This window comes from Macaca fascicularis, chromosome 5 (assembly GCF_037993035.2).
Source record: "Macaca fascicularis isolate 582-1 chromosome 5, T2T-MFA8v1.1".
NCBI classification, from domain to species: Eukaryota; Metazoa; Chordata; class Mammalia; order Primates; family Cercopithecidae; genus Macaca; species Macaca fascicularis.
In genome coordinates this window covers 181565175-181589374 of record NC_088379.1, presented here as the reverse complement: position 1 = coordinate 181589374, position 24200 = coordinate 181565175, and the positions used below count along the sequence as shown (strand labels likewise).

General features: G+C 39.3%; 1 protein-coding gene across 2 annotated transcripts in view; it reads left to right on the top strand.

Annotated features, from left to right (window-relative positions):
• Positions 1–306: 306 nt before the first annotated feature.
• The window catches only part of VEGFC (vascular endothelial growth factor C), a 122354-nt gene continuing 98460 nt past the window's right edge, over positions 307–24200 (top strand). For both annotated transcript variants that reach the window (XR_012435239.1, XM_005556349.5), the window contains exon 1: positions 307–1063. Coding sequence is in view for 1 of the 2 variants with exons in the window: in XM_005556349.5 (XP_005556406.2) it covers positions 911–1063 (153 nt within the window). In the remaining variant the exon portion in view is untranslated. The remainder of the gene's footprint in view (positions 1064–24200) is intronic.

Sequence of the window (24200 nt, the reverse complement as noted above, 5' to 3'; positions counted from 1 at the left end):
TTTCTCCTCTCTCCACGTGGTCCAGGGTGGTCGCATCACCTCTAAAGCCGGTCCCGCCAACCACCAGCCCGGGGACTGAACTTGCTCCTCCGGCCGCCCGCTCCCGGCAGGGGACGGGGGGCGGGGAGGGAGAGATCCAGTGGGGGTCGGGGGAGGTGGGGCCGCCGGGGAGGAGGCGAGGGAAACGGGGAGCTCCAGGGAGACGGCTTCCGAGGGCGAGTGAGAGGGGAGGGCAGTCCGGGCTCGGCACGCTCCCTCCCTCGGCCGCTTTCTCTCACATAAGCGCAGGCAGAGGGCGCGTCAGTCATGCCCTGCCCCTGCGCCCGCCGCCGCCGCCGCCGCTCAGCCCGGCGCGCTCTGGAGGCTCCTGCGCCGCGGCGCTCCCGGGCCCCGCCGCCGCCGGCCGCCCCGCCGCCCTCCTCCCGCCCCCGGCACCGCCGCCAGCGCCCCCGCCGCAGCGCCCGCGGCCCGGCTCCTCTCACTTCGGGGAAGGGGAGGGAGGAGGGGGACGAGGGTTCTGGCGGGTTTGGAGGGGCTGAACATCGCGGGGCGTTCTGGCTCTCCCCCCCTCTCTCCAAAAAGCTACACCGACGCGGACCGTGGAGGCGTCCTCCCTCGCCCTCGCTTCACCTCGCGGGCTCCGAATGCGGGGAGCTCGGATGTCCGGTTTCCTGTGAGGCTTTTACCTGACACCCGCCGCCTTTCCCTGGCACTGGCTGGGAGGGCGCCCTGCAAAGTTGGGAACGCGGAGCCCCGGACCCGCTCCCGCCGCCTCCGGCTCGCCCAGGGGGGTCGCCGGGAGGAGCCCGGGGGAGAGGGACCAGGAGGGGCCCGCGGCCTCGCAGGGGCGCCCTTGTCCCCACCCCTGCCCCCGCCAGCGGACCGGTCCCCCACCCCCGGTCCTTCCACCATGCACTTGCTGGGCTTCTTCTCTCTGGCGTGTTCTCTGCTCGCCGCTGCGCTGCTCCCGGGTCCTCGCGAGGCGCCCGCTGCCGCCGCCGCCGCCGCCTTAGAGTCCGGACTCGACCTCTCGGACGCGGAGCCCGACGCGGGCGAGGCCATGGTAGGTTTGCGTTAGGGTTTGCGGAAGACCCGAGAGTTTGCTTTAGGGTTTGCGGCGTTAGGGTTTGCGGAGGACCCGAGAACCTGCGCGGGGGAAAGTGTGTATGTGCTTTAAGCTTGTGTACGTGGGATCCAAAGTTACTGAGCTCAGTGCAGGCTGCTTTGGAGAAAAGTTTTCTTCTTTTTAAATAGAAACTTGTTGCTAGAGAGGCAAGCAAGTTACACGAGTGAAGGGCCCGGAGGAGAGGTGCCCAGTGAGAGATCCCGAAAGCTATTTCAGACTGGTTTCCTCTGGGCCAACCAGGGGGTCTTGAACTGTGCCCAGTCAGCGGGGCTCTGGCGAGTGTGAGTTCATTTTGGTCGGGAAATGCTCGTTTCTTTCCCCAGCGGATTCATGGGACTCCAGACAGATTCTGGGACACTGGTTATCAGTAAAGCCAGCCTTACTTTCCCGGAGTGTGCATAGCTGCAGAGCACCAGGCGCTGTGCGCGACTTTAGAAAAAAAAGTGTCAGGGACTTTAGTAACCAGGCTCCAGGGCTTTCAGAGTTCACTTGAAATTGGTCATACTTGAGATGTAACAGGAGATTAGAGTCAGTTAGATCACAATCAAGCAAGGCTTGTTTCAACTTTATAAGCTCTTCATTCCTAAAATCTGGTCATGAGATACTGAAAACTAAGGTTGTTTTTTTTTTTTGTTTTTGTTTTTTTTTTTCTTGTTTGGGTTTTTTTTGTTTGTTTGTTTTATTTTGTTTTGTTTTGTTTTGTTTTAAATAAGAGGTGTTTAATCCTTTGCCTACAAATGTTGCCGAAATACTTTTGAGGCATTCTGATTTTCAAAAAGGATTTGTGTTTGTTCCTACTTCTTACTGGCTCATCTAAAAGAGTATATATTTATCTAAAAAGTTCATACCTGCCATCGCCAGAAAGAGTACGCTTAAGAGAGTTCTTAAAGAAGTTATATTCGTCATTTCAGTTCAAACACTTGCAGTATCGCTTGTTGGAACTACACTACAGTGGTTTATTTCAACGGATGGCAAGTGGAGAGGTATACCTGTGGTGTGTTACAGTCAACTTTAAGTTGACTATTGATTAACACATACACAATGTGTAGAAAATAAGTAGCCTTATATTTTGAAATATTTTATTTTTATTTTGAAATACACTTTAAGGTTGAGAAAAGTAATTTTTGAAAATCAAACTACCTTTGTATTTAAATTTTGGGGAAACATTAAAATGTTGGAATGTGTAATAATTTAAGATGGGGTTAAAGGAATGCCTCTTAAGTAAAAACAATATAAATGAAATAGCAGAACAGACTGCATTCTGTGAATTGCAAAAATAATTTTCAGTGCCTATACTCACATTGCCATAACTATAGTGATGAAAATATCTTTCTGTTCTTAAATACCACAGAAATGTAATATTGGGCTCAATAACACTTCTGATAATTTGAGTCCTTGATTTTGCAGTACCTATTTGCTATTTCTGCAAAGGCAAAACTAGTAAAAGTATGATTTAGTAAGGCAACATCTCTGTATTGGCTATGGTCCCTTCCTTTGGTTTACAGTAAGAAAATGTGCAGTAGAAAGTAAAATGAGAAGCATTCCCTGATAAGCCAATAGACTGTATGAGAGTCACTCACTGCTGGGTGAGTCTTGAATTCATGTACCCTGAGTGTGTGTGTGTGTGTGTGTGTGTGTTTACGGGTGTTATGTATAGGTATGGGATTGGAGAATAAAAAAGTTAACTTATTTTTAACTTTCAAAAGTGTCTTCATTGGTGATGTAAAATTTGCCATTGGTGATATGGCAAATTTTACCATTGCCGTGAAAATCTCTATGCATTTTTGTTTGCAAATGTTGCTTTTGATATTTAACCATTTTTATATTCTGTATAGTGAATATGGGTTAGTGTTCTGCATGTGATGTGGGTTCTTTTCCCATGTGATGTAACATCACTTCCCATATGAAACATCATCTCTCAGTTCCATAGACCACAAAGCAGTATTTCATTGCTCCATTAAAGTTTCGTTCCCCAGTGGGTGAATAGAGCCTTGACAGGGCATGTGTCATTAATGTGTTCAGTGAAACTGCTGTGTCCTTGCTATGAAACATGTCACACAACTGCCAAGAAACTGATGTGAAGACTCTATGTCTCTCCCTAGTGGCCTATACAAGTGCCTCATTTAGATTTAAGCACTAGAGAAGAACTGGGGAGAAATCAATTGTTAATTTTCTATAACTACATGAACCCCAAGAAAATATTTCAGAAGGCAAACAGAAGATGCTAAATATCTGTAAGACCAATAGATGCAATTTTTTCATAACTTTCACCTAGGAACTTTTTTAATATTTAAAAAATCAAAAATAGCACACAAGCTATGAACCAAAGTTAGCCATCCAGCCCTTCACCCCACCTGTAAAGCCATACAAAAGATTGTAGGTAAAAATCAGAAATGGAATGAAGTTCTCCTTATTCCTTGACTTGTATTTGCATTTACTGGATTCCTATTTCTAGTTATTTGTGGTTGCATGACTTACTGAAAAGTCTTAAAATGTTTCTCTGAAGGATGTTAACACAAACAAGACAGTGTCAAAAAAGTAAGGCAGGCAAAAGTAAAATTAACTGGACATGATAGGGACAAAAGAGAATAGCAAGTCCAAAGCTGTTATATTTACAGTTTTACTTATAGTATATGATTGAGTATGTTTGTCAACATCCACTCTTATAAGAGATTTCTGACATTCCTCTGAGTCATGCGGGCCATATGAGGTTTTAGATATAGAAAGTTCAATTCATCTTTCATTTTGATTTCTACTCCATTATATTCTTCTGAAATATGAATATCTGATTGGTAGCTATTTATTCACAAGACAGTTATCAAAATTGCTTTATAGGAAGCAGTTAACTACTGATTTTAGTGGCATGTCTCTAAGACCCATAGATCTCTATTCCTGTCCTTTTGAGTTCAGTGGAGAAAGACAGAGGGTGATGGATTTAGATTTCATTCTGGACTTCCGGTTCTGATTCCAGTTCCTCTTGAGAGTAAGGTCCTGGCCTCCTAGTTATCTCCATGTGTCCAACCTGGAATGCTGTTTCTCAGCTCTTGCTGGGGTTTTCGCCAACAGAGGAACTGGCGTGAGACTGATGAGGGTTTCCCGAATCCCTGGGACTGTGCTTGCCTGCTTGCCTTTGGCAGTCCTGGGGTTCTTACTAGAGTAGGAGTTTGTAACCGTTATCTGTGATGTCCATAACGTGTGTTTTGCACTTCGCAAAGAGCTTTGCAAGTTAGCTTTGTTTTTCGCTACATTTCCATAATACAGACATTATTTTATTTCATTAAGGATGATGAACCCAAGATTTGAATGACTTAACCAGGAAAAAGAATAGATTTTTTTTTTCCTTTTCTTCTTTTAAAAAACGTTTTATGGCATATAAAGACAGTCTCCGACTCAGAATGGTTCTATTTAGGACTTTTGGACTTTACAGTGGTGCAAAGTCAATACACATTCAGTAGAAACCATACTTCAAGGTTTGAATTTTGATCTTTTCCTGGGCTAATAATATGCAGTAAAATACTTTCTCTGGATGCTGGACAATGGAAGTGAGCTGTGACCAGTCAGCCATGTGATCACGAGAGTAAACAATAGGTACGCTGCTGTATATTAAATGTATTTTCAACTCAGGAAGAATTTGTCAGGATGTAGCCCTGTTGTAAATCGAGAAGCATGTGTGTTTTAGAGAAATGTGGTATGGTTTTGGGCCTTTGGGCCTGTGATTCAGACTCCTTTCAGCCCCTCTGCTGGTCTCTGGCACACTGTAGCAGCATACAGGAAGGCAGAGAGAAGCACTGTGTGTGACTTTGCAGTTAGGGGCACCTTGTTGCATTTATTTAGGTCCTAATTCCCCACAACGGGACAAACGGAAATAAACCCAGACTTTCTTCCAGGCTTTACCACATGGTGTTCGTTTGACTAAAGATAAATTATATTGGCCGGGCGCGGTGGCTCAAGCCTGTAATCCCAGCACTTTGGGAGGCCGAGACAGGCGGATCACGAGGTCAGGAAATCGAGACCATCCTGGCTAACACGGTGAAACCCCGTCTCTACTAAAAAATACAAAAAACTAGACGGGCGAGGTGGCGGGCGCCTGTAGTCCCAGCTACTCCGGAGGCTGAGCCAGGAGAATGGCGTGAACCCGGGGGTGGAGCTTGCAGTGAGCTGAGATCTGGCCACTGCACTCCAGCCTGGGCAACAGAGCGAGACTCCGTCTCAAAAAAAAAAAAAAAAAAAAAAAAAGATAAATTATAAATGACCTAATCCATAGTAATATCATAAGAATGGCTACTTAACTGGAGGTTTAACAAGATTTCCTGACAAACAGTTTTTCAAAGTTGCGCTAAAGTAACTTCAGTGAAAGATTGTGATTTTACCTCTGCCGAATGACCTTTCACAAATAAGTGGATTTGGAAAGAACAAATTTAAGTTGGCAGAAGCATTATTATACCTCCTCTGACTTCTGAGCATATATTGTTTCACCTTTCACCAGTTACATTATTCCTTGTAGATGTGCATTTTATAAATACTATATGGGTCTACCTTTTTTTTTTTCCTTACAAACACATATTTGTAAGTACAGATTTGTATAAATTGTGGATTAAGGTATCATTGATTTTTCTCACTACAAAAACATATATAGCAAGGAACTTTAAACAAGGAGAGATGCCGATGAGTTTGATTTATAATGTGATTATAAAATGTACTATAAATATTTTAGGTTTGTGTAGTTGTTTTTCTGAAACTTACTAGTGTAAATTTTTGGGGTGACTTCTTTCCTCGGTTGATTAATTGTTTTTTCAGAGTTTATGTTTAACCATGAGAAAGCAGAGATTGTTTTTATTTAATTAGCTTTATTGGGCATCCATCATGGAATTAATCAAGTTGTACATTAAATACTTTGTCAGTGGATTCATACTGTTTCCTTGTACTGCTCATGCCCTGGTGGCTTTCACGTGTTAGGAGTTATCCACTATAATTTTTTTTCCAATTTTGAAATCCAAAAGTTCATTTTCTTTTCTTTTTTTTTTTTTTTGAGACAGGGTCATGCTGTATTGCCCAGGCTGGAGTACAGTGGCATGATGTCCGCTCACTGCAACCTCTGCCTTGTGGGTTCCAGTGATTCACGTGCCTCAGCCTCCCACATAGCTGGAATTACAGGCATGTGCCACTAGAGCAGGCTAATTTTTGTATTTTTCATAGAGACAGGGTTTTGCCTTGTAGGCCAGGCTGGTCTCGAACTCCTGACCTCAGGTGATCCACTTGGCTTCCTAAAGTGCTGGGATTACAGGCATAAGCCACTGCACCCAGCCCCAGCAGCTCATTTTCTTAAATTATTTGGGGCTATAATCCTAATCCGAACTGACATAAAGCTGTTTATAGTCATTGTTCTCTAATTTAAATATTTTTTATCTTCACTGGGAAAATAGTAATGTGTTTATTTGCATAATGCTGCCATCAGTCCTGCTGATTAATATGTCTGTGCACTTCCTCCATTGCTTTACTGCTTTGGGACTGCCTGGAAGAGGCAGGGAAAGGGAATCCAGGAATTCAAGAAAGAAGCCATGCGGATGCTCCTAATTCCTTTTTACCCATTAGTGCCAGGTTCATTTGGTCTTTAATCTCCTTCAACTCAGGGGCATGTTAATCAATTCTTACTAGTGGCAGCTTCAGTTCTAAGCAGGAAATTACAGTTCAGTGTGTGATGCAAAACATGTAGAGTGAGTGATCGTGTCTATAACAAGCTTATAATCATTTTGGAGAAAAGAATTTAGTCATTAAAAATACTACAAGTGAATTAAACTGTAAATCGAGACCGTAATAGTGGTTTTGTAAGAGAGTCTTGTGAGTTGCCACCGGTTGTTGGCTAGCCTTCTGGGAGTTGCATGGGCAGGTCTGGGAAAGGTGGAATGATAAAATGAGTAGATGCTAATTACAGAAATGGGGGAGAGAGGGATGTTTTGAATTTTGAAGAATGACAGCAAAGTACAGAGGAAGTGAAGGTCAGGGATGTTTGGGGAACTAGAAGCAAACCCTCTGGTGCAAAAGTCAAGAGCTTTAAGGGAAACCGAAGAGAACATGGTGGGAAGTGTGAAAACCAAGAGCAAGTCTGAGTTTGGGTTGAAAGCAACAGGAGCCAATGAAGATTCTTTAGTGGTGTGCTGAAAGTGAGGTTTTAAGGAGTTTAAGCTGGCATTATTGCACAGAAGTGTCTAAGAAAGCCGACCAGAAGCTGATTAGAAGCTTCTCCGAAGCCATTTTCAACTGCAGGTTTTCTTAAAGTGTCTGGCAGTGACTCTGCCTTTCTAATTACGGTGGCCAACTATATATGGTATTCAAACTCCTCTATATGCTCCTGGTTGCTGGTCATGATAGTGGTGATTACTTTTGACTTACTGTAGGCACCCATCATTGTGCTATCTGGATGCATTTACAAAATTATAGAAGTAGACATCTATGCCATTATGGTTTGCATTCCAAATGGAGCAAGCAGTGTAAAGAGTGCTCATGCTTAGATACACATACACACCCCCACCCCCCCACACACATATACGTGCATACACCTCTTAATAGTTCTTCAGACTGCCAAGTGTAACTTACATATTCTTTCTTGCATGGCTAAGAATTTGTAGACAGTTCATTGAAATAGAATATTTAGACAATCAGAAGTGTATAAGATTAGAATCTCCATATTTGCACATATATTTATTTGTAGGTCAGTAGGCAATTAAAAAAAAAAGAGAGAGAAGGAGATCACCCTCAAGTGTCCTGGAAATTCCTACTTTTTAAAATCTGCTAACAATGAGACCAGAAAGGTGGGGGTGGGGATGTGAGGAGGTGAGTAAACTACCAAATAAACAATATAAATACTTTAGCTGTTCTTATAAAAGTTTTTTTTTTTTTTTTTTAATATGGTGGAGTAATTTACTCAAACTCAAGAGATGCCACCTACTAGAGAAAGGACATACTGAAAGAGGAAATACTCAAATGCACAACTTTGTGTAAAAAGCAATACTTACAAGTTTAAAAGACTCACTTCTAAAGGAGTTCGGCTTCCACCTGTCCTCATCTGGACAGGTGGAAAGATGTATATTTTGGGGTAGATCAGAAAGATGTGGTTTGTGACTTCTATATTTATAAAGGTTTCTATTTAGACATTTATTTTGTAATTTAATTTACCTAAAATTGGTCCCTAAATTACCATTTTCTCTTACTTTTATGCAGTAGTAAAGAATGCAGTCATAAGTGATCAAGGCTGGGATGAAAGCTAGCTATTTTGCTAATTGCAGAACTATGCACTCTGTTTACACTACCTGTGATAGTGCCTGGAAGAACTCACTGTCAATATTTCTGCCTGTTTCAGTCACATCACTGTCGCTTGTGTCAGTGACGGAACTTGTTTAGAGATGCAGTGCAGTGGATAAGAGCACAGGACCTGGACGTGCCTTTCTGTATTCATGTCCTGGCTATGCCTTTTAGTACCTGTGTGGCCTTGGACAAGTTACTTAGTTTCTCTGTGCTTCTTTTTTGTTTGTTTGTTTTTGAGACGGAGTCTCACTCTGTCGCCCGCGCTGGAGTACAGTGGCCGGATCTCAGCTCACTGCAAGCTCCGCCTCCCGGGTTCACGCCATTCTCCTGCCTCAGCCTCCTGAGTAGCTGGGACTATAGGCGCCCGCCACCTCGCCAGGCTAGTTTTTTGTATTTTTTTAGTAGAGACGGGGTTTCACTGTGTTAGCCAGGATGGTCTCGATCTCCTGGCCTCGTGATCCGCCCGTCTCGGCCTCCCAAAGTGCTGGGCTTACAGGCTTGTAGCACAATGAGTAGATGCTAATTTTAAATTTTTGTTTGAGTCTGCTTTGTGTATTTACTTTCTCCGTTTTTTTTTTTTTTTTTTTTTTTTTTTTGAGGCAAAGCCTGGCTCTGCAGCCCAGGCTGGAGTGCGGTGGCGGTGGCGCGATCTCAGCTCACTGCAAGCTCCGCCTCCCAGGTGCACGCCATTCTCCTGCCTCAGCCTCCAGAGTAGCTGGAACTACAGGTGCCCAGCTAATTTTTTTTTTTTTTTTGTATTTTTTTTTAGTAGAGATGGGGTTTCACTGTGTTAGCCAGAATGGTCTCGATCTCCTGACCCGTCTCGGCCTCCCAAAGTGCTGGGATTACAGGCGTAAGCCACCGCGTCCGGCCTAGTTACTTTATCCTTTTAAAAGTCCTCTTCCAAAATACAGAATAGAATTAATGCCTGCTTCATCAGGTTGTTTTGAGGATAAGAATGTGTATATAGGTCAGGTATGGTGGCTCACGTCTGTAATCCCAGCACTTTGGGAGTCTGAGTCAGGTAGATCACTTGAGCCCAGGAGTTTGAGACCAGCCTGGCAACATGGAGAAAACCCTGTCTCTACAAAAAATAGAAAAATTAACTGGGCATGATGACACGTGCCTGTATTCACAGCTACTCTGGAGGCTGAGGTGAGAAGATGGCTTGAGCCCAGGAGCCAGAGGTTGCAGTGAGCTGAAATCATGCCACTGCACTCCAGCCTGGCCAATAGAGTGAGACTCTGTCTCAAAAAAAGAAAAAAAAAAAAAAAAGATAAAAGAAAGAGCATGTATATATATATAAAGCCCTTGGAACCATGATTGGCATGTAGTAAGCTTTCTGTAAATTTGTGTTAAATAGTCTTCATGATCAGAAAACAAAGAAAATATAGCATGTAAGTTCTGTGTCCTAGACATACGACATAACTGATTATTCAGCACCTTGCAACTAATTTATTAAATTTTTAAAATTATAAGCTTGCTGACAATTTTCCCTATTTCTAAAATATAGCAAGAAGATGTAATACTGATGTTTGATTTTGAAACAGGTGAAGGAAATGCAGGGTGTTTAATCATTCAGTGTCTGGAGGCTATATACTGTAGTTCTGCCTATAATATGTTCCCACTTTCCCTGGGTGCCTGGGTTTGTTCCTCTCCTGAAGGGCAGCACAGGTGTCCATAGACCACACCAAACCAAAGAATCTGGGATGATACTCTCTCCTTAAATGCCTCATTCATACTTAAGTCATTTGGCTGAAAAGGACTTTGGTACACATAAGCTTTTTAGGATGCCATATAATTTAATATGAACTCATCTTAAATATATTTAGAGCATATACATTTTCAAGTTTAAATGTTTATTAATGAAACATGCTACTGTTGCTACTTTGATGTGTAAATATCTATATTATTGCCACAAAAATAAATATGCACTCTAAATTTACAGTGAAATCACCACAGAATACCTAAAATAGCAACAATTTCACTGAGGAAAATATAAAGAAAACTTAATGGTAGAATGCTATATGCCAGAGTTAAACTTGTGTGAATTTGTTCAGGAAAACGTGATTGCACTGTTCCTAAGGGACCCTCTTCCTGAATGGTAACCAGTCCAGTGTGTGCTGTCTGAGATGTGTGGACACCAGGATGAATTATGGAGTAGGTACTTTCCTTCTCTGAGAGTTAGCTGATTTGCTTGAGTACTCTAGTTTATGCAAAATAGTTGATTTTGTTTGCTGGTTCTCTTTGTCAGCTTGCCAGTCAGTGCTGTGACTTGCATGGTTACCCTGTGCTGAAGACTATAGCGCTGGGGGCGTTGGAGGCCCGTGAGCAGACAGGAAAAAGGGATGAAAAATCAGTGGTGGACACACTTCCCAGCTCTTGAACAGCTGACAGCATAATTTTTGATTCAGTAACATACAGAAAGTATTCACTTCCCTAGGATTCCAATGCAGATGTTAGTTGGAGTATTTTAGGACTTTTGACCAGATAACCCCATTTTTAAATAGAATTTTTTTTTCTGACTGGAACTGGAATGAAGCACTAAACACTAAATAGGCCCTCAGGTAGTATGTAAGTACATTAAAAGTTAGATAATACTATATTATTCATTCACATCTCTATGGATCATCTTTTTAAAAGTGATTTTCATATTATTTGTATTTCAGAATTAGAATTGTATGTAAGCATATAATGAAATGAAGCTTTATATTTCCATGCTATTATATTTTCCCAATTATAGAATTCAAATTAACATTTTAATGTGATTTTCTTCACAGTAATTTTTCATTGTCACACTAATTTATTTTTCTTTGAATTTTTTTTTAATTTTAATTTTTTTTTTTTCGCCACCGGCCTCACTCTGTTTCCCAGGCTGGAGTGCAGTGGCATGAACGTGGCTCATTGCAGCCTCCGCCTCCTGGACTCAAGTGATTCACCTACCTCAGCCTCCCAAGTAGCTGGGACCTCAGGCACATGCCACCCCACCCAGCTAATTTTTAAAATTTTTTCCAAAAATGAGGTCTCACTAAGTTGCCCAGGCTGCTCTCCAACTCCTGGGCTCAAGTGATCTGCCTTGGCATCCCAAAGTGCTGGGATTACAGGCATGAGCCGCTGTTCCAGCCTAATGTCTTTTTCTCTTACAAGTGCTTTGCTTACATTTTTATTGTTAGAAACAGGATTCAAATAACTGCGTATTTAATATTCTTTTTATGTAGAAGAAACAGTCTTGAACTTGATGATACTTTTGGTTCCAACTTGCTAAAATCCTGGAAAAGGATGAAACATTTGTGAAAAAAATCAGACCGTGGCATTGCGGTAGTCGAGGAAGGGTCATGCGTGCGAGTGAGTGTCACTCTGAGACAGGCAGCGCTTTCTCCCTTGTGGTAATTCGATATGGTATGGGAAGCCGACTACTTAATCTGCTTCAGCCAAGCAGTGTTCAGAGTTTCATGCCCTTTTACTGAAATGGCAAACATAATTACCTTACCTAAAATGATGTGTTGGTAATGATTTTACCGAATAGTTCACTTGGTGAACAATAGTGAAAACAGTTCGCCTTCCCTTGTCTTTGTTTACACTTAAATTAGCCCCTCCATGTCCCTCCCTGCCCCAAGAGTGGATGGATTTGGCAAATCAGACTGAAATGTTGAAGAAAATGGTCTTGACTCTCTTTTAACTGCAGTGACCACACAGCTGCTGTGAATCCTGTGACTGAATTCCTATAACCTGTAAAAGGGATTGTTATTTCCACTCACTCAAAATTTCTTGGAAGTAGCTAGTTAATATCAGATACCAGATGTGAGGCTATTTTTAATCACTGTCATTTAATTTACTATAATATCATTGCCTACATGGAATATTTTTAATTCTTTCTTTTTGTTTGTGTCTGTTTTGTGCATTTAGTTACTTTATCCTTTGAAAAGTCCTCTTCCAAGTTTATGTTTTGAAAAAGAGAACACTTATTTAGATTCATGTTTGCTTACAGGTCATGACATCTATGACTTCCCTAAAAAACAAACTAATCCTTTTGTCTCAGAGCCAAATTTTAGTTTTAACATAATAGTGATTCATTGTTTGTTCTCTTTGAGTCCTAGATCTTTCCTTTAATTTTGGTGTCTGTCCATGACAAATTAGAATTTTATTAAGGCCAAAATTATTCATGAGTCATGACCATCACACTTACAATTGGGTAATTTGAAGCTGCTTCAGATACACATTAAAGCAAATAATGATGTCATAAATTTTAATGCAATATTTTTTTTCCCTTCTTAACATTGCAGCAGTGAAGCCTGTTCTGTTAGAGACCAATTCTGTTTTACTTGAGAAAAATGTACCTCTGTGGTCATGTCCATCTGAGCACAGTATAGTTATTATATTACTATAATATAGCACACAGTGACACATAACTTAGTAAAGATTAAAAATATTTAAAATTGGTGATTTTTTTGTGCCATGTTGATTAGACAGTTCTTATTCTTCTACCTGTCTTTTTTTTTTTTTTGAGACGGAGTCTCACTCTGTCGCCCAGGCTGGAGTGCAGTGGCCGGTTCTCAGCCCACTGCAAGCTCCGCCTCCCGGGTTCACACCATTCTCCTGCCTCAGCCTCCCGAGTAGCTGGGACTACAGGCGCCGCCACCTCGCCCGGCTAGGTTTTTGTATTTTTTAGTAGAGACGGGGTTTCACCGTGTTAGCCAGGATGGTCTCGATCTCCTGACCTCGTGATCCACCCGTCTTGGCCTCCCAAAGTGCTGGGATTACAGGCTTGAGCCACCGCGCCCGACCTCGTCTACCTGTGTTAAAACTAGGAACAATGTTAGTGTGACTGCCTCTAGTCACGTTAAGAGGACACATGTAGAAGACTGATGCTCAGGCTTCCTCTAGTACAAAACACCTGAAATTCAAATTTTGCTTTTCTGTGCTGTTTTCCTAATTAAATGTATCCTTGAAGTTGAGTTTAACTTTATTACACCCCTGTTAAATATCTGCATTGTGTTGGGAAGGAGGACACATATGCCTGATTTAAATTTAATGTAATTGTATAGATATAATTTCATTTTCCATTCAAAAATTGAAATGATATAAATTAATATATGTACAGCTAAAATTAGATCTGTAATGTGGAGATGAACTCCATGCTGTCCTTTGTGCACTGTGTATTACATATGAGTATTAAATACGTGCTTAGTGAATGGGTTAGAAAGAGTTTTTTCTTTCTTTTTCTTTTCTTTTCTTTTTTTTTTTTTGAGACAGAATCTCTCTCTGTCGCCCAGGCTAGAGTGCAGTGGAGTGATCTCGGCTCACTGCAACCTCCGGCTCCCGCATTCAAGCAATTCTCCCTGCTTCAGCCTTCCGAGTAGCTGGGATTACAGGCACGCGCCACCACGCCCGGCGAATTTTTGTATTATTTAGTAGAGACTGGGTTTCTGCAGGTTGGCCAGGCTGGTCTTGAATTCCTGACCTCAGGTGATCTGCTCGCCTCGGCCTCCCAAAGTGTTGGGATTACAGGCGTGAGCCACCGTGCCCGGCCTAGATAAGAGTTTTATTAGATACCCTTGTAAAATGCCAAGCAACCAGTTTCCATTAATAAGAACAGCAACAAGTTCCAGTTAAAGATGTACCTGTTTAAGAGCTGTCGTTCTTTTATAAAATATGACCAAGATGCCTTAAACATGGGCTTTAATACATGTTACTGTGAATTTCACTCTGACTTAATAGTACACAAAGCTCTGAAGACGCATGGCTTCACCGGTGGTACATTGGCACATTGTTTTCTGTCCATGTTTAAGTTCATTCTTGTCCAGAACAGTTTCTGGTTTTGTAAGCCTAAGCTATTAACATCTGACTTAATTAAATCGATAGGGAGCCTTTTATCTTTCTTTTTTTTTTTTTTTTTTTTTTTTCCTATCTGGAGGCTTTGTTTCCCACTGACATTAGCGGTTCCCTTCCTATGTGCAACAGGAAAAATGTGCAGTCATTCCAGGAGCACAGTCTCCTCAGAAGGTTAAAAGTGATTGTAACTTAGAGGTTAATGTTTCACCCCAGTGGAAAGTGTTTCACCCCCCTTGATGATATGCCCCTGAGTGCTCACATAGGGTAGTACTCTTTTTTTAAACCAAAATTTTAGACACGTGTTATTCAAGTCTTCTTTACGAATTACACATTCTTTCCTTTTATGCCGTCTTTGACCCTAGTATACTATTTTGCAATTAACACATTTTAAACTTCTTCCAGACAATACTTCTTCCAATAACTTCTTACTTCAAACTACTTTTACTAATGACAGAATACCTATGTCCATCACGGTGAGGAATTATTCATTGTTTACACCACCTTGTATTACTTACATAAATACCCTACGAAGAAAAACTACAATTCATATTGGGACTAGATTTTCTTAAATTTAAATTCTTTTGGAAAATCAGATTCTATCGGCTCTGTTGTCTTTTCATCTATAATTGTACATCTTCCCACTATTTTGATTTATAGATGATGTTATTATATTAGGACAGCTTGGCTTTTAATGTAATATTAGCTAGCTTTATGGCTTGAAAAACTTAGTACATATACTATGTTCATAAATACGGCACTGGACACTCTAGCATATGACGTGTGCACTCAATCTGAAGAATTAGACATTTTTTCCTGCTCTGTGATGATTGATTGATTGGTGGTGGGGGTAGAAGGTGGCCAGTCTTTGGCAACGTAAAATTTTGTTAAAATTTTGTCAAACTGATGTATTTCATTGCTAAATTTTGAAATCAGTATTTTTTTAGAGGGAATATCTCGAGTTTATGAGGACAGAAATAAATATTCTTAGAAAATTGAGAAGGTTTAGTCTCTGTACATGCAAACTAGGGGGTGTTTAGATCAGAGCAAATGTCTTGCAGTAGGGGTTGACGCCGGGCCATGTTTAGTCATCAAAGCATGACTTCTATTCTGGGAATGTGGTAATTAAGAGGTAAGTATTATTTACAATAGCCCTCATAAATCTTTAGTTGTTCAACAAAATAACTTGCCCTCAGAGTTAGATGATTTGGCTGAAATTATTTAATTGGGTTATTCCTACTTGATCCAACATTTGATTATAATATATGTAGTAGCGCTAAATAATTTGGGATTTCTGGCCTCTGGCTGGCTGTTGGAGAAGTTTTTTTGGCAGGGGGTAGGTAGGGGGCATCCTAAGGAACAACTTTCCCTCTACTAGCATTCTTTACTAGAAAAAACTCCTATTTAGTTTTTTCCTAAACGTGTGTCTTATTTCCTTTTGGCATTGTCTTTCTTGCTCCCAGTTATAATTGTGAGCAAACAGCAATAGAAATTCTGTGTAACTTTCAACACAGTTTGGTCATCAGAGCTTGCCAGCAAGTATGTCTATTATGAGAAAACTGCATTTGCCACAGCTAGACCATCAGCACGTGAAGTCCATTGTCTTATGTTCTGTAGTTGTTTTTTCCTATTTATGCTCTATTCTGATTCAAGTTCAGCATCTCAGTGATTATAATTGTGGGGAAAAAATTTCATTTTGAACTACAAACAGAAAAGATACCAAGTTGTTGTATTTGAAAGATTATTTTAGAATTTGGTTATACCTTCAGGTAAAATAAGCTGAAGAACCAGATATTTAGGCACATTTTGACTATAAAATAGATACTCTACATAAAACAAGAATAGCTTTATTTTATTTTATTTTATTTTTTGAGATGGAGTCTCTCTCTGTCGCCCAGACTGGAGTGCAGTGGAGCAACCTCTGCTCACTGCAAGCTCTGCCTCCCGGGCTCACGCCATTCTCCTGCCTCAGCCTCCCAAGTAGAAGGGACTACAGGTGCCCACCACCATGCCTGGCTAATTTTTTGTATTTTTAGTAGAGATGGGTTTCACCATGTTAGCCAGGATGGTCTTGATCTCCTGACCTCGTGATCCGCCCGCCTCAGCCTCCCAAAGTGCTGGTATTATAGGCATGAGCTACGGTGCCCGGCCTACATATGACAAGAATAGCTTTTATATGTCTATATGTCACTTCATAATATTTGTTTATTATTTAGCTAGTTATTGCCTATAAACCAGTATTTAGGTATTATATAAAATCTGAGGAAAACAGTTCTATAAGATTCCAAGATGTTTTAGGTATTTAAAAGTTTTATATATACAATAGTGACTCATTTGTTATGGTATATGAATATGGACAAGAACTTAGACTGAAGCAAAAAATAACAATTAGTTACATAGCTATTTCAAAGCCCATGCAGTAGTTTTTAATGTTCAGTGAAGTTAAAACATCTCCTGTTCAGTTATGCTGGATAATAAATATTAAAGCAGGAGATATTAGAACAATACAACACTTACTGTGCTATTTATAATTTAAAATATTAAAGATAAATAATAGAATAACTATAAATATTGATACTATGATAAAACTTTTAGCATGTCCACGTTCATTTTGATAGATACAAAAAATCAGAGCCAAACAAAATAAAACACACCTAAAACTTTATGAATGTTAATAATTTTCTATTTTTGCCATAAATCTTTGGCCGTTGCGTCGTATTTTATTTAATAAAGAACAGTTGTTAAGCTGGGGCTTGGTCCACCGTATGTCAGTATCAGGATGCGATGATTCTTTCCTGAACCATATTCTTCTCTCTCTTTGGCTTTGGTCTCTTGTAAGGCTCTTCTGTAGGTGGCCTTGGCCACACCTGTGACATCTAGGGCACAGTTGTGCTGCTTTTACTCATTGTGAACTTGGTCTTATGTTTTGTATTGTGCCTCTGTTCATTGGCTCCTCTTTATTTTAGTGTAATTCAAAGTGTTAATTGGAGGTTTTAAATGTAGTTTTGACCAAATTGTGTTTGAGGTCACATGTACCCAGTTTAAAAAACAAAGAAAAAAATTCAACTCACTTTCCAGCTTCCTCTGCAGCTAATATTGCCCTAGAATGGTTCTTGCCTATAAGAGAAAATCTAGTAGGGATTTATGGGAAAACTTTTGCTTTTTTTTTTCTGCTAAGGCACTGCTTTTCTTCTTGTTCCCTTATTTATTTCCTTCCATGGAAATGATAAAATGTTTTAAAATTTTAAAACTTTACCTTTGTTTCTCAAAAGAAGACTTTCAGACTTACATAAATCAAGATTTTAATAATTAATGTGTTGCCTCGACTATGGAGTAACTTTCTAAAGTTGTACTATCATGATCTTAATTTATTGACCCTTAGGGTTAAAATAATTTGTGTCCTTATAACCTAACATTCTTTGCTTGGCTGATAGATTTCTTTAAAATGTTATATGTTTATATTTTATACATACTTTAAGAAGCTTTATTCAATAGCCACATTTCAAATAAATAAAGGTTCTGTTTTTTGGTAAGCCTATACCTTTGTTTCTTCTAGCTTTTAAAAGTGTTAATAGCCTGGGAATGACCCTTGACTGTCTCTCATTGTTTGGGAAATTGTAACTAGAAAGAACTGAGAGAGGACAAACTTGGATGAGAAGTCTCAGAACTGATAGTAAAAACAAGTGCAAACAAGAAAATATTTTATGTACTTCATTCAGATTAATAAGGAATTAAACACTTGAACTAGTCAGAAATCTAGTTTGATTCTCGGCTTTTGCAAGCCTGAATTTGTCATCATAATCATCAAAATGAGAAATTATGAAAGAATGTTAATTTAAATTTAAAACAGCTGGAAATAACAATACATTGCATATAAGCTTATCTTCTCATCTGTCAACAACTGCTTGCAGATGTCACATGAACTATTTTAACTGCAATTATAAACTCAATGGAATGTTTAGAGGTGATTCCAAAAATGTCATTGGCTGACATAGAGTTATTCCTAAGAAACAGGCTGTCCAACACAATTTTAAATATACTCAAGATAAGGAGTTTCAAGTTAAGGTTTTGGGTTAAAAAAATCAACATCAAATGATAAATGAGAAATAAATCTTATATTATTTTTTCTAATAGTTTATTTATAAACACAACATATTTCTATTTCATTAATTTTTTTTTCTCAGTTGTAACATTCTGGAGCTGGAGCCTATAGGCCAATCTGTAGTATATCTGAAATGATTAAAGATTTTATACTTGACAAGCCGTCTCTCTGCAGATTACTTTCTTCTCCTTGGAGCAGTGGATTCATCATCCTCCACTCCAGGGTAAATGTCTAAAATCACTTCTGCCACATTATTTGCCATCTGGTAGATTGTTGCAACACCTGTGAGTCAGTATTACCTGCACAGTGTATTTCCTCTGCTCAAGGCACTTTGACCATATGAGGTGTTTGCATCTGATCAATCGGGCTGAAGCTTGCCCTAGTCTGAGGCTGGACCAAATGATCTCTAACGATATTCTTACCTGATAATCTAGAGGATACGAATCAAGACAATTCAAGTGCAGAAAGCAACAGTAAAGCATATGTTCTAATGTGTAATATATCTTCAAGACAATCTGGACCATGAAGTGTATTTTTACTTATTGAGTGTATATAGGGGGATCATTTTATAGGATTGATTATATTTTTTCATTTCTTGATTCTTTGATACTTAAATTTTCAGTTTCATATTCTCCTCTTTCACAAGTTGTCCCCATTTACATATGCAAAGATAGTTGTTTGCCACAAAAATAAACATTTAACAAACTCCAAACACATAGACTGTGTAATTACCATAACGAAATAATAGTGACTGAGTGATGAACAGAAGTGATTTTCTCATTTGGCTCTGTGACTTCCAAAGTTATTAACGACATTACATATTCTTTTCTATTTTATTTAAAAACTAACACTCATAAAGTTAATTCTCATAATTTTGCTGGGTTTAATAATTCAAAATACAATCAAAATTTTTATTTAGTATGCAGTTTCATTCTATTAAAATCATCTGCTAAATTACTGTTGAGTAGTCCTATAGCATACATTATTTAATAATTGCAAGTAGTGACATGTCATCAACTGTATAATACGTATTATTGATTCTGTTATTTTATTTTTCCTAGCAATGCACAGGGAACCAGTACATTTCACAAGCAGAGAATACTAACTTGTCATTTATTTAATATTCTAAATAAATGAAGCCGCCTCCATAAGTGAATTTAAAAGTGAGCGTTTTTAAGTTTAATAACTCAAATTTTTATGGTGTTAAGTAATGTATATTAAATATAACCTCACCCTAATGACTCAGCTATAATTAAAGAAGAATTCATGACCAGTCTGGGTAACACCATGAGACCCCATCTCTACAAAAAAAAAAAAAAAAAATTAGCCAGGCATGGTGGCATGTACCCAGCTACTCCAAAGGCCAAGGCTGGAGGATTGCTCAAACCAAGGAGCCTGTAATAGTACCACTCTACTCCAGTCTGGGAAACAGAGCAAGACCCTGTCTCTTAAAAAACAACAACAAACCTACCCACGAAAATTACTGCTTCCCATTGATTTTCAGTGCTATCATTATTTAACCTCTCTACTATTTGCCCTCACTTTTTACAATTTTGCTTTTATCCTTCTCTCTTCGGTCTCCTTCTCTAAAATTTCTCCTCTGCTTCTTTTTTTTTTTTATTTTTTAAATACTAGGAAGACATTTATTATTTTTATAGCTATGGTCAAACCATAAAATAAGTTTATTTCATTCTCTGGTGATTTCATTAACAATTTTGAGAGTATCAGTTAAAATGGGATTTGTTTGGGTGTAACAAAATCTAACTGTCGTGGCTAAAGCAAATTGGAGTTTATTTTTCTCTAGTAACTAAAAGGCCTCAGTGGGCATTTAAGGGCTGGTACCACATGGAGCAACATCATATCATCAATGTCCAGACTTCTGTGCTTTTTTCACTTGATCATTTTTAGAGTTTGACCTTCTGTGCTTCATTCCTCGTGGTCACAACATGGCTGATTGTTCTGCAGTTTTATGTCTGATTTCAAGGAAGAAAGAATAGGGAGAGAGGAAGTTGTTGCCTCAACACATTCAAACCAAAGCAAAAGTTTTCTCTGAAATCCCCAGTAGGTTTGCCTTTACATCTTCTTAGGTAGAAATGTATTTTTGCCATTCCTGGCTGTAAGATAAGCCGATAAAGGAAATACATGCAGCTTCTAACAATATTGAAATTCTTTTCGTAAAGAAGAAAAAGAGAATGAATGCACTTTGGGTACGTGTCTTGGTCTGTTTTATGTTGCTGTAAATCACAAACTGGTTGATTTATAATAAAAAGAAATTAGTTTTCCTCACAATTCTGGAGACTGGAAAGTCCAGGGTTTCAGGGCTGTGTCTGGTGAGGGAGTTCTTACCGTGTCTTCTCATGGTGGAAGGCATCACTCAGGAGAAATTGCTCCAGAGTGCAAGAACAGGTGGAATTGTATATAACAAACTCATTCCTGTGATAAGGATCACACTCCCAAGATAACACCATTAATCCATTCAGGTGGGCAGAGCCTCATGACCTAATCACCTTCTGAAGGTCCCACCTTTCAGTGCTTTTGCATTGGGGATTAAGTTTCCAACACATGAAGTTTGGGGAACACATTCATGCCGTAGCAGAAGACAACTGCATTTGTGACATTGTGTCATTGTAATTTGTAGATTTGTTTTCTCCAGGTGGTTTGCAACATTGGTGCACTCTTTGTATACCCACCTGAAAGATTAATGTTACTGAGGTATTGTTTTTAAGTGAGAAAGATGAATGCTACCATGTAAGACCTTTTGACTGTCCAAAAGATTAAAATTCCCGTTTGGAGAGGTAGCACTTACATGAAAAACTCACAAAACTTGAGAATTTAAACTTGCTAATTTCATTGTGTCAAATTGCATAACAGAAAGGAAAAACTTGGAGGCCACTCCTCTTGAAAAAGTATTTGAGTAATGTCAATTTCAGTGTAAGACCAATTAAATCATGTCAAATTAATTAAATATAACATTAAAATAGTTTCTTTAACATATTGTTGTTGATTTCAGTTTTACTTTGTAATTTTTGTGACATTGGAAACAGGAAATTTTCAAATTTTGACTTCTTTTGGATCATTTCCTCTCCATTGCTTAATGTGTAAACTGTAATAGGGCTTTCTGCAGCCAGCATGCTCATTCTTTTCTTTCTGTTAGACTGTGCCTTTTCTGAGAACAGTTGGTACTGATGGAGATTTCTGTCCTTCCTTTTCTTCACACAAGTGTCATATGAAAATTGGGGGGTCAGCTATTGTCAGATCATAGGCTCCTCTGATAACAGAATACTGTGATTCCGACTTCGCTGTGTTGATGTGTAGATACCACACTGTGTGATCATGACAAACATCTAAGCATAAGAGGGGGAGGAAGGGGGCCGGGCGCGGTGGCTCACGCCTGTAATCCCAGCACTTTGGGAGGCCGAGGCGGGCGAATCACGAGGTCAGGAGATCGAGACCATCCTGGCTAACATGGTGAAACCCCATCTCTACTAAAAAATACAAAAAAGTAGCCGGGCGAGGTGGCGGGCGCCTGTAGTCCCAGCTACTCGGGAGGCTGAGGCAGGAGAATGGCGGGAACCCAGGAGGCGGAGCTTGCAGTGAGCTGAGATCTGGCCACTGCACTCCAGCCTGGGCGACAGAGCAAGACTCCGCCTCAAAAAAAAAAAAAAAAAAAAAAAGAGGGGGAGGAATGATTAAAATTTATTCACTTTACCCATGAAACACCTGGTACAGATGCAGTGTGTTGTCCTCACAGAGGAACAACAGTGGTTCCTCCTTCCAGGTGGCGTGTCCACAGCACTGGTACCAGATAACAAGAACCTTAGACTTTTCTTGTTGCTGCAGTGTGTCTACTTGTGCCTCTCTTAAGTGTCTGACACATTACTCACGGAGAAAGATATACAAAAATTGAAAACATAAGCTCACAAAAATGCATTTAGTGCATTTATGATGTTAATGGAAACCTTGGATACTTTTCTCTGTTACTTCCTTACTATTGATATTTTACAATGTTGCTTTTATTATTCAAATTCATAATCATATACATGTTAAGCAATTTTTTTTTTTGGTAAGTAGACTGTATATCAAACTTGAGGGATTTGTCATGGGAAGACATTTAAAAGATGGCAGAAAACAGCTATTATAAGGGCATTTGAACTTTAGATAAATTTCCCCTTGGTCACTTTCCATAGATGATCATCTGATACACTAGGATTTGGCCAGTTTATATTATTTACATTTTTTCCTCTGCAACTGTAGTATTTTCTTTAATGTTTTGAATTATTCTTCTTAACGTGCCTTGAATAAGGGTAATTGCACATATGCTGATGTTTTCCCATTAGGCAGAAAATATTTAGAAAAGCTATACTAGCAAAAAACAGGTTAACTTGTTTTCAAATTAGAATTTAATTATTTTATTTCAAGCTTTGATTCCTTTTTTAAAAATTAAGTAAATGTCCTTGAGAGCCATACCTTGTGTGTGTGTGTATTTATCAGTTACTTGCATCTTCAATTGAATGAAAGACAAGAGTAGGTTGTATTATGGCAGAGGGGTAAAAGAATGGATGTTCTCATGGGTACCTCAAAGGTCAAGTCAGAATTGGCTTCCCTGTGGATGGTAGAGAGGAGTGGAGAAGGTGCTCATCATGTAGCAAAACAAGAAAAGTCTATGACAGGCCTCAGTGTTTGCCAGCTGCAGTGGAATTCTCATAGCTTTTATTAAACTCTGTGTCCTAATCTGAAACCACCTCAGGAGAGTATATATAGCTAAAATAGGAGCTCAGTTATTTTTTTCAGGGGCAGTGATCCAGAGGACACTGTAATAGAAATAGATAATTTCAAAGTTGAAAATATGTTAGATACTATTTTTATTCTCTATCTGGAAAGTCTGTATTGAGGCTTTATTCTGTTCTGCTTTCTCAGATAAATACCCTATTCAGGTCACTGGAAATAATATGTCAGGTTTTAAAAGAGACTTCACATGTAGCCAAATAAACCTGCTAAGTATATTTAGAAAATCATGCTAGTGACTAATATCTTAAACTGTTTCCACAAAAACAATGCTGTTAATAGTAGGATTTACCCTTTTGCATTGGAAATGAGTTGTCAAGGTTAAAAAGATGAGTAGCCAGATATTCTTGCTAAGTATGTTTTGAGAAGATTTTTAATAATATAAAGTTTTTATTAAACGTAACCTATTAATTTTAAACAATACTACTGACTGAAGTCATTAGGTAGCTGTGAAAATAAGTTAACCTGGTTTTTGCTAGTGTAGCTTTTCTAAATATTTTCTGCCTAATGGGAAAAGAGGGATAAGATCCAACTACAATTGGAAGCTCGAACATTTAATCTAATCAAGTTTGCAGAACTACTATTAAGATCATATGTAACTATCAGATATTTTTTAATCTGAGGACTTCTTTCTAATAAATAGAGATTTCTTCCCAAGCATTATAGGAATATGTCTCATTGTTTTATTTTTTTTGGCATGGGTTACTAGGAAATAATATTTTCAGGGAGTTCAGGGACCCGGATTTGATTCCCAGATAATTCAGATGAACCTTCTTTAATCATTCTATTTTATGTTATTACTGGAGAGTACAGGGTAGGTTGAAACAGCATAGACTGCCAAATCAGAACTGGATATGAATTTAGTGATGTGCCTTAGGAGCTGTATGACCATAATTCTGTGAGTCAGACTTTCTGAGTCAGGCTGTGAACTGGGCAAAATAGTGTATACGTTACAACATCGTAAGAGAGCTCATTTAAAGCACTGTCTCATGTTAGCTACCCATGTTCATAGTTCTGGAGGCTGGGAAGTCCAAGATCAAGGAGGCAGCAGATTAG